General features: G+C 43.5%; 1 protein-coding gene across 10 annotated transcripts in view; it reads left to right on the forward strand.

The window, feature by feature from the left end:
- Window positions 1-11432, forward strand: part of Trim2 (tripartite motif containing 2) — a 167275-nt gene that overhangs the window by 151879 nt on the left and 3964 nt on the right. For all 10 annotated transcript variants that reach the window (XM_023723642.1, XM_004638699.2, XM_023723648.1 and 7 more), the window contains 5 exons: window positions 2511-2614; window positions 2862-3029; window positions 6625-6793; window positions 7835-7905; window positions 10210-10350. In XM_023723642.1, the coding sequence (XP_023579410.1) occupies window positions 2511-2614; window positions 2862-3029; window positions 6625-6793; window positions 7835-7905; window positions 10210-10350 (653 nt within the window). The remainder of the gene's footprint in view (window positions 1-2510; window positions 2615-2861; window positions 3030-6624; window positions 6794-7834; window positions 7906-10209; window positions 10351-11432) is intronic.

The raw sequence follows: 11432 nt of genomic DNA on the forward strand, positions 1-11432 counted from the left end.
GGGGCCCATGGCCGCAGCGAGCGCGCTGACGGATCCGTCGCGGAGAACAGGTGTATGAAGGGAGGCGCCTTCTGCAGTCCAGGTGTGGGCAGTGATGGTTCCTGGATCCGGTGGCCATCGTGGTGGTAAAAATGGTTGGACTGTGGATAGATCTGCTTCTGCATGAGGTGTGCAGTGTGGGGGCATGATGGCTTTCGAGGATGTGGCTGTATACTTCTCCCAGGAGGAATGAGCACTCCTAGATCAGGGCCAGAGGGCCCTGTACCGCCAAGTGATGCTGGAGAACTTCGCGCTTGTGGCCTTACTGGGATTTTTTTCCTCCCCGCCTCGTGTGGTCATCCAGCTGGAGCGCGGTGAGGAGCCCTGGGTTCCCAGTGGGAAGGACTCCATCCTGGGCAGGAACGCTCACAGGAGGCTGGGCCTTGGTTCTCCTTGTGTGGAAGCATATAAAAATTTATTTTGTGCTTCAGTTCTTAGTTTAACATCTAGAAAAAAACTTATTCTTGTGGAATTATTGTCAAATTGTTTATAGTTACTTTAAAAATTCATGCTATTCATTTGATTAACCATCAAATGAAATCATTTATATCAAAATAGGTAAAGATTTTGTAGCACTGTGTGCATTTGGTGTTAACATATATAGTCATTTTGAAAGTCATTTAAATTTTGAATACCTTAAAGACAAAAGGGAGCTTTTTTTAGTAGACCAAATCGAATGTACTGAAAAGCTGAAAGACCAAGGCATGACCCCAAATCAGTTCTAACTCCTAGAACCTCAGTTTTTGTTTTCATTGCAAGACATTTTATAAACACTCATGTTTGAACAGTATGCAGTAGTTCTGTGTCAGTATGTAGCACAGAACATTTTGTAACTCAACAGCTAGCCAAGACAGTTGGTGTTAGTTGCTCCACCAGAATATGCCTGTGATAGGCTTCAGTCTTTGCGAGTAACACGGTGCTGTAGGCCAGACCCCCCACCTTGAAGGAGCAAAGGTTTATTTAGGTTCATGGTTTCTGTCGCTCCAGCATAGTGGGCATGTCTATCAGAGGAGTGGGGAGGGGCCTCATGGCAGAAAGAAGCAGAGAGAGAAGGGAGGAGTGGGGAGGGAGACCTCCCTTCTAGGTCCTGCCCAGGGAGCTGCCTTTGCCCAGGCCCCCTCCTAACAGCATACTCGGCGTGAATTTACAGCGGATGAGTCCACCGAGGAGCGCGGTGCCCATGACCCAGTCACCTGTCTAACAAAAAGGCTTTAGCGGGGACAACTTCAATCTAAGGTGTAACAGAATGTTATTCTGTCATTCACAGTTTCTTTTTTTTTTTTGGGGGGGGGGGTGTTTTGTTTTGCTTCATGGTGAGCTGGGTATAGGGATGCAGACCTGTCATCCGACCTGTCATCTGTTACCCTGAGAGACTGAGGTAGGCAGATCTCAGGTTCCAGCCCAGCCTGAGCAACTTAGTAACTTAGCAGAATCCTGCCTGAAAATAAAAAAATAGGAAAGGCCTGGGGATGTAGCTGAGTGTGGAGACCCTGGATTCCATCCCCAGCACCAGGAAGTGCAGGGTTAAAGTTGAAATGGCAGAGCCTGATTCATGTAGCCTCTTTTAAAAATCAATCAGCAATGTCAGACTAATAGACATGCCTCCAGCTCTGTGATTTTATTTACAAGTGGGGCAGCAGATGCAAAGTATGTTTAACTTGAAACCAGGAAGAACACACAGCCAATGAGATCCAGCGCCTTAGAAAACTATGCTTGAGTAGATCCAGCTTATGGAAATCAAGTGCACTTTTACAGCATTTGTGGTCTGAGCATTTGTTTAAAAGCTCTGAAAGTTGGGCGCCCAGGTTTCTTCTGAGAGCTGCTCAGTAAATGCTTGGGATTTTGGCAGAACTCTAAAATAAGGCTCTTCTCTTCTTGTATCTACCCAATTAGAATATTAGTTTTTATTATTATGTTTTTGTGGAATCTGAGTATATTTTGGCATTTGTATAAAAAAGTGGTTTTGTATAGATTTCAGTGACCTGGATGTTAAATAGATGTATGTTAAGTCATGGGTGGGAAGGAGGCCCCTGTTTTAAGTGTCATTGTAAAGTAGTGCAGTGGCCGGGGATGCAGCTCACTAGTAGAGGCCCTGGGGTAGATCCCCAACACTAAAAAAAAAAAAAAAAAAAAAAAAAATTGGGGTGAGATAGCTCAACAGACTAAGCACCTGCTTGGCAAGTGCAGTGACCCAGGTTCAGTCCCCAGTACCACATGACATGCCAGCCCTATGCCCAGGCGGTTACTGAAACCAGGTGTGGTGGCACATGCTTGTAATCCCAGCACTGGAGAGGCTGACACAGGAAGATCACTAGGAGTCTGAGCTGCGTAACAAGACCCTATACCAAATAAATAAAATATTTTTAAAACTAAAAAAAAATCTCAAGTTACCTACAAGAAGCTTGAATTATTCTTTTGCTGAAACTGACAAACCTGATTCTCTAGCACTTAATTTCTTAATTTATTTTTAGGTACCAAAGGAAGAAATAAAGGAGAGTTTACGAATCTTCAGGGGGTGGCTGCATCTACAAGTGGAAAGATACTGATTGCAGACAGTAACAACCAGTGTGTGCAGGTAGTTCCCTTCCTCTTATACCTCCACCTGCTTATACTGATAAGATGGACATTCTTGCATGTTTTCCTACTTTAGATCTAAGGTACATGGTACAAGGAGAGAAGCTAACCACTGTGTACACAGACTCCGCTTCCTCGGGGTTGGCATGTGTTGTACCCTGGTCCAAATGGCAGGTGTTGCTGGCTTCTGCCTCTTGGGTCATTCCAGCGCTGTGTTCATGCTCCAACTGTATGCACTTGCTTTGCAGATATTTTCCAATGACGGCCAGTTCAAAAGTCGTTTCGGCATCCGAGGGCGCTCGCCTGGGCAGCTCCAGCGGCCCACAGGAGTCGCTGTGCACCCGAGTGGGGACATAATCATTGCAGACTATGACAATAAATGGGTCAGCATTTTCTCTTCAGATGGGAAGTTTAAGGTAAGATTAACTCCCGGGTGGCTGCCAAATGAGAGTGAGAAGGAGCAAGAGACAGGGATGAAGTGATTATTCTGTTTGAAATCCAATCCAGTATTCAACAATATACAAAGACACTGGCATCCAAGGCGTCTGAAGGGAAAGCAAAAATGATCATTTCATAAACCTGCTCATGTAGATCCTAAAGGTAGCTTCATTTTATAAAGCAATTTGTTGGCTCAGCTACTTCTTTTTTCTTTAAACCTTCAAATTAAAGGAACTGTTCCCATTCCTGAACTCAGTGAGAAACAACCACCTTTAATAAAGAGTTTAGTAAAGAGTTACAGTTCTCACACTGACCTATAGGTTGTCCCTTACAAAGTGCCTTCTGCTTTCTCAGGCTGTGATAGGTGACCATGGAGAAACCAAATTGTAAGACACGGTTCCCAGGACTGGAGAGATAGCTGGGCAGTCTAAGCACCTGCCTTGCAAGTGCAAGGACCCAGGTTCGATCCCTGGTACCACCAGGTGTGGTGGCACAGGCATATAATCCCAGTGCTGGGGAGGCTGAGACAGGAGGATCACCACGAGTCCAAGCTGCATAGCAAGGCCCTGTACCAAGTAAATAAATGAAAGAATTTTTTTAAAAAAATCAAGACATAGTTCCCAACTTTTAAAAATATATAGACTCTGGAAGAAAAAGAGTAGTTACACAGAAAGGACAGATTGCAACTCATACTAGCCATGAACTGCTTAGTACAGCTCTAAAAGCATAGCATTAAAAACGTCAGACAAGATTTGGAGGGGTGGGGGAAGGAGAAACCGCAAAGGTGCATGTCGAGGGGCACTTGACAGGATCCCATCACTTGATGAGTTTGCTGGCTCCTGGCGTCATCTTTAGGGAAGTAAGAATGACTTCTATGTGGTCAGCTTTCTGAAGCTGCAACCACTTGGCAGGAGGAGAGATTTATTTCGCCTACATTTTTAGAGGCGTCAGTCCACGGTCGCTTGGCCCTGCTGGGTTGGGCCAGTGCTGGGGCAGTGCAGCATGCAGGACTACAGGGAAAGCACTCGCCTTCTGGCACCCGGGACGTAGGGGCAGAGATGGGGAAGGGCCGGTGTGCCAGCCTGCCCTCAGGAGTGCCTGCCTCCCTGCGCTCCACCCCTTCTGTCACTGTATGCGCTGACATCCAGCGCTCCAGCACCTGGCCTGATGGCTCTGTTTCCTCAGCAGCTCTCAACTCCAAGCCTACTGGAGAGCCCAGTGGTGACCACAAGTCCCCAGCTGTCCCCAGAGAATTGGTACCATCCAGCCCCATCCCGTGCACTTGTTCACAGGATGCTGACTTGTCGAGCATCTTCGTGCAGGCATATGCACCATGCCGTCCGCTGTGGCCCACAGCCTCAGCTTCATGTAACTCAGACCAGTGAATCCCCTGGAGACTCTGGCTTATGAACTATTTTTGGCAAATTATATCATTTCCTTGAGCCTTGATAGCCTAATATTTAAAATTTAAATTTAAAAAACCTGTCTCATAGGATCTTAGCAAAGAATAAATGAGGTTTTATTCCGGATTCCATATGTGCCTCATACAAAGTAAATATCTAAAAAATGTTATTTTCCATGCCTATCACAAGCACTCAAAAAGTGAAGTCTGTTTGACAAGCCAGGATTTGAGAGTCATAACTTCATGCAGGCTCCTAGCTGTCACCATTTCCATATCCTGGAACCCTAAAGATGGCATGATTGGGCTCTGATTGAAACACTGTTTCCTTGTTAAAGTCTTTAGATTTCTATGATTCCCTCAAAGTTTTTAATAGAATGAGTTATTTATATGATTATTGACCCACAAATTAGAGCATGTATGCGACATTGACTTTTCAGCCTGGGAGGGTTTAGCACTATAATATTTATTGTGTGCAGTTGGCTGCACAAACTGTATGCGTCACATGCACCTGAAGACCTCTCACTTTTGTGCATCTCCAACTTCCTTCCTTTCCTTTGTGTTGTCATAGTGACAGGACCCTGATGTGACAGCTCTGGTGGGAAGGCAGAGAGAACTTTTCAGTGATCTCGTGACACGCTCACCTCATTTGGGAGGCAACCTATTTGTTCTTTAGTCATGATCTGTCTATAAATTCAGGAGGTAACGCTGAGATAGGCTTCACATACTGAGGCAGGAGTCTGATACCTATGAGAGAAATCTAAGGGCTCCTTGAATTAAGAGTTTTGCATCCACTGGTTCAGTAGTCTTGTCTGTGATAGATCCTCTTTGAAGAACTTTATTCTTGGAGTTAGAATATTGTTGCTCAGAACTGGAATGAACACTGAAGAACACTGTCGCCCCCTAGAGGACAGGGACAATGGGTGTGGCACAGTTTCGGCAGCACCCTTTTTTAAAAATGACAGGTACCGATCAGAACCCAAAGAGTGAAAGGATGGCAAGTGAAAACACTTAAGTACCATAAAGAGAGTTCCTCTACGTGTTGATACTGTAGCTACATACCAGGGGAGTCTGAGCTTATTTTTCTTCTTTGGTAAAATTAAACAGGTGCTAAGAAACACACACTGTTAAAGCCAGTCCACGTTCTTTGTTTTTACTCCAAGTTGACCAATTTTCCATATTCTCTGACTCCTTTAACTTTTCTCCTTTGAGTCTTCCCTCCTAGCCTACATCCTCTAGCCATTCTGGGAAGCTTTTGTGATCAGGACAAATACAGAACAAACACGGCAGCTCCTCTCTCCTCTGTACTCTAAAACATCTCCCTATTTAGATTCAAGGACTTACTTTAGTTAAATACTGCAAACACAGGGTCTAAATATTGTCGCTTGCTATTTGCACCCTTGCGCGGGGGCCGTGCATCTTCTCTGTGTCGTTCCAGTGTAACTGTGTGCAGTGCCATAGTCAGTGGGAGTCACACAGCCAGTGCAGATGTGATTGTGACTTCACTTGGTAGCATCCCATACTGTACACCCAAACCAGGAGTGATAGGTGGGAGGTGGAAAGAAAAGAAACTTTGATTCAATCTGTTAGATCTGCCCTAGCTGTGTTTACATGATAGAATGGAGGTAAGATTTTTTTTTTTAATTCTAGATAATTATCCATTTGGTGTATTGTATGGTTGAGTCATCCTAAATAATAACTACTAGTTTTCATAATATTAGGTAGTAATAAGTAGAGTACCAGTGATTCTTTTGATCTCCATGGACATGAAAGATTATTTGCCGTTTCTTAGCTGGGTGTGGTGGTGCACAGCTGTAATCCAGCACTTGGGGAGCTGAGGTAGAGGATTGCCGAGGGTCTGAGGCCAGCCTGAGCAATGTAGCAAGACCCTGTCTCAAAAAATTAAGATAGGATATTTGTCACTTGTTTACCTGCCCTTCTGTTGTAGCCTCTTTGATCTGTGGGCTGGATTACAGCACCAGAGTCAGATTTATACAACAAACACCCTTGCCACAAAATCCAGCGCTTCCTTTCAACGTAATTTGTGTTTCTGATCTAGAGAGACCATATCTGAATCTCAGTAATTTACATCCCGAGAATGAAGTGTGGAGCTTCCTGTCCAAGGGGTTTTGAACTTGGTGTCCATACACAATCTCTCTACTTGTTTCTCACAGACAAAAATTGGATCAGGAAAGCTGATGGGACCCAAAGGCGTCTCTGTGGACCGCAATGGGCACATAATTGTGGTGGACAACAAGGCATGCTGTGTGTTCATCTTCCAACCCAATGGGAAAATCGTCACCAAGTTCGGTAGCCGAGGAAACGGGGACAGGCAGTTTGCAGGTACACTCGACGGTAATATGTAACCCCCTTTCTTCTGCTTCCTCCACTCACGCATGCATGAGGCCGGAGCATGCTGAAGATGCCACATCCCCAGCGTGCTGGCTGGCCCTGGAGGAAGGACGCTGGGATGGGGGCTCAGCCAGAGCATGGCTAGGTAGAAGCTTCTCAGTTTCTCTGCTGGCAGTAAGTCAAACTGTACAATAAAAACTGTGGTTTTTATTGGTGATAACTTATAGCACTTAATGCATATTAAGTAAAATATGCATCTTTAAAATAAAAATGTTTGAGGCAAAATGGAGCAACTCCTGTTTCCCATAGCCGCAGCTTTATTGACATGGAAGTATAGTGCACTCTTCTAAACTATTATGAGAACAGGAGTTCAGAGTGTCTGTGGGGTGGGCCTTCTCCTTTTCCGTGTGCCACCTTGCGCTCACAGGCTCGCAACAGCTTCCACCTCTGCAGAAGAGGCTGCACAGGACTCATTCATTTTCCTCTTGAAATTATGCTTGGGTATTTCACATTAATTTGCATTCCTTTCTTTGTACTTTGTCTTCAGTTCTTTGTCCTGCTAAGTTCTGAATGTCACCTGAAATTAGAATCTGGGCTTTCTGCTCAACTTTTTAGGGGAAAAATAATTACATATTGGAGTCTCTTTCCCAATGCTAAGACTTGTCAGCCTTTCCCCAGCAGAGTTGAGAATCCTTAAGAAAACCAAAGTACGTGCAAAGGAGCCGGCGGGTGTGACTTTCAGACAGCAGTGCAGACAACAAACACTGGTGCTTCGCCACTCTTCCACACTGTCAGGGCTGCCCAGACTTCAGCTTGGGAGAAGTCAGAGGAAACAGACCCAAGAGTCAAATAGGAGGGACCCAAGCTCTCTGCGGCCAGAGGCCAGGCGGGATGATGTGACAGGGGCTGGGTCTCTGCTTCTTTGTTTGTTCTTTAATAACATTAAATTTGGCTTTGGTTACAGGGCTTGCTGTGTTGCAATCATTTTTGTTGTTATGGTCATCATATATACTTTTTCCATCCCTGTTGCAGGTCCTCATTTTGCAGCTGTAAATAGCAACAATGAGATTATTGTTACAGATTTCCATAATCATTCTGTCAAGGTACAGTTTATTACACATTCGTTTTTGTTAACTTTTAATTACTTGTATGGAGAAATTAGTGTGAGAGAAAATGACTTGCATAGGCATGCAGGACCTGAGGGAGTTAACCTGGAAGAAGGAGATTTTGCTTCTGCTCTATAATGCAGGTTTTAATATGGGCATATAGATGTCATCGGAGAGGCAGGGAACTGAATAGAATACGTGGCTCAACATAGCCAGGCGTGATGGCACCTGTAACCCCAGCACTTGGGAGACTAAGGCAGAAGGATTGGTGTGAGTTCCAGACCAGCCTGGTCTACAAAATGTTATTTAAGGCCAGCCTAAACTGCATAGCATGACCCTGTCTCAAAAAGAAAGAAAGAAAGAGAGAGAGAGGTATGATTGAAGATAGCTTGAAATTAAAATTTGAAAGCCAACAGCTTCAATGTAAATGTAAATTTATGGAAGCCTAATACTGTTTTTGTGACTATTCAACCAATTAGACCCAATTCACTTTTTCAATTTTCAAAATCCACTATTTCTTATTCCAACTCATGCTAGCGGCACTCCATTTCAAAAAGTTTAAACCTCTGTAGGCGTCTTAATAAAGCCTGGTTGTTCTTGTCTTCTTTTCTAAAGAACCAGAGGTGCTTGCAGGTCCTGACTGGCCTCCCGTCAGACCTGTGCTGAAATAAGGTGAACTTCCTCAGGAGTCCCCACTCGGCAGGCACCTTGCACACAGCACTGTTCAGCTCCTCAGGCCGTTCCTGTGCCTCGGGCGTCATGGTAACGAGACATTTTAGAACCATTAAGTGGCACCAGAGGCATGAAGATGAAGCTGTCCTTGTTATGGTGTTATCACTGGGCACATGACAACGCTCACTCTCGAAGTTCCCGCGCTGCCTTGATGCCCGGGTGCAGCTGTTTGAATGCATTAACCTGTGGCTTGACCACATCTAGTAGTAGAATTGTTTAAGTTTGTTTACTCCTTCACTTGTAAGAATCTTTGTAGGTTTCTTCATCAAAGCCTTAGAATTGTATAAACTCTATTTTAGCTAAAATACCATGAGAATTTATTTTAAAAGTCTTTTGTTCATTCATCCCTCTCACAAACACACACATTGAATTTTCCCTGTTGTGCACATAAAATCCAGCCTCCTTTTTGTGTTATGTTGATGTACTAAAATGACAGTAAATTTGGATCTACAGGGTGTTCGGGGTCTCACTACTAGATCGAACTCCTAGTGATCCGCCTGTTTACAGACTCCCAAGAGCTGGGATTACAGGTGTGCGCCACCACGCCCAATCTCAAGCACCATCTCAGCGTGCCCCAGGTGTGGGGCCGGCATGGCAGGCCCAGGGATTGAACCCCTGGCCCCTGTGCCTGCTTGCAGGCGCCTTAATCTGCTGGGCTATTTGGCTGGCCTGACAGTAAATTCTGAGTATCTGGACTAAAAAGAAATTCCTACTGTTACATCCAAATTGAATGACCACCCATCCTATTAGCAATGTAATCCTCCTTAAAGTTTAGCTGTTTATTTAAAGGTAGAAAGAATAGTATCATTGAAAATTATAGCCTTCCTCATGCTGCCTTATTTTGTGGAATCTTTTATGATTTTTACAAAAAAAACGCTTCACAAAAAATATACAAAAAACAGACAAAAAATAGAGCGCGAGAGAGAGAGCACAACACCAAAAACCCCCCCCGCAAAAACAAAAACACACAGGCGAGACCCCGGACAACACACAATACGCGCCCCCAAAAACCGGGTAAGGGGCCACACACCTAAAACCACAACAAGAGAGACGCAGAGAGAAGAAGAACAACAAAAAAAAAAACAACAGAAAAAGACCCTGCCAAAAAAAAAGAGACAAAAAATAGAAAAAAAGTGATAAATCATATTTATATATAACAAACTGGGGCATCATTAAGTGATATGAGGATCTTGTTTGTAGATTTTTTTCTTTTCTATCAGAGTGTCTTAATTCACTCTTCCTGGGTATGGAGGTGCATATCTGTAATCCCAGAACTTGGGAGGCTGAGGCAGGAGGATTGCCACAAGTTCAAGACCAGCCTGAGCTACATAATGAGTTCAGGGGTAGCTTGAACTATACAGTGAAACCCTGTTTCAAAAAAAAAAAAAAAAATGACAACTCTTGCTATAAATAACATTTTCAGATTTTTTTTTTTTGATATGTAAAATTGGGGGCTGGGAATATAGCTCAGTGGCAGCAAGGTCCTGAGTTTGATTTCCAGTGCCAAAAAAATGCTTAAATTTGGGTCAACTATTTGAACTTTGAACAATCTGAAAATATTTCTTACAGGTGTTTAATCAGGAAGGAGAGTTTATGTTGAAATTCGGCTCCAATGGGGAAGGCAATGGGCAGTTTAATGCTCCAACAGGTGTCGCAGTGGATTCCAATGGGAACATCATCGTGGCAGACTGGGGCAACAGCAGGATCCAGGTATATTAAGAGGCTCCTCAGTGGGATTAGGTGGTTCATAGTATTTGTTAAAGTGAAGAATCTGTTTCCCAAACCGGGTTGTTTTCCCTTCCAGTTGGGCCAAAGGCCATAGAAAATCTCAACAACAGAAGCAAACCCGGGAAGGTGGAGTAGACAAAAAGCAACGCATTGCCAGGATAAAGCCCTCTCATTTAGATTTTCACTTAACATGGATCACACAGACCCTCGAGGGTTTGTAGATGGAATTCAAGAGGTCTGTTGCTGTCTCAGCGAATATAGAGCTGAAAATTATCACTTCTCTTAACTATGAACATTGGCAACCACCACAGACTATGACTTTGTCACCAAGAAAAACCACAGAAATTTTTGTATCAGATTACAATTGTTGCAGGCACCCGAACTATCATTTATACCCATTATACTATAAAATTACAGTAATTATTAACCATTAAGGAAAAGTAAAGAAAAGTAAAATCACCCAAAAGCATGATCTCAAAATGGATCACAGGTTTAAATATAACACTTAGAAGGCTTTTAAGGGTTAATGCTGTAGAAGATAAACTTTTAAAAGATTTTAAAAGGAACCTTTGGGACCTAGGGTTTGGTGAAGATTTTTTTTGTGGCATGATTCTAAAACTTTATCCAAAAGAGAAATTAACAAATTGGACTTCATCAAAATTTGCTCTGTGAAAGAATCCCTTAAGAAATAAAAATATAGACAACAGACTGGGAATAAGTATTTCCAAACTACATTTCGGACAAAGGATTTATCTACAGTATGCAAAGACTCTCAGAACTCAACAGTGTAAAAACCAAACAATCCAGTTAAAAAATGAAAATGAAAATTTCCTTAACAAGAAATAGGGAGAGGAAATATATACATATATACATGAAAACGTGCTCAGTGTCATCCGGCTTTAGGGAAGCACAGATTAAAGACCAGGATAAGATCCTAGTGCTGAGACTGGGCGTGGTGGCACACACCTATAATCCCAGTGCTTGGGAGGCTGAAAACAGGCAGATCACTACAAGTCTGATCTATCTAGTGAGACCCTGTAGATCCTGTACTAACTACAAAAAAA

The sequence above is a fragment of the Octodon degus genome, unplaced genomic scaffold (genome assembly GCF_000260255.1).
Source record: "Octodon degus isolate 3935 unplaced genomic scaffold, OctDeg1.0 scaffold00101, whole genome shotgun sequence".
Taxonomy (NCBI): Eukaryota; Metazoa; Chordata; class Mammalia; order Rodentia; family Octodontidae; genus Octodon; species Octodon degus.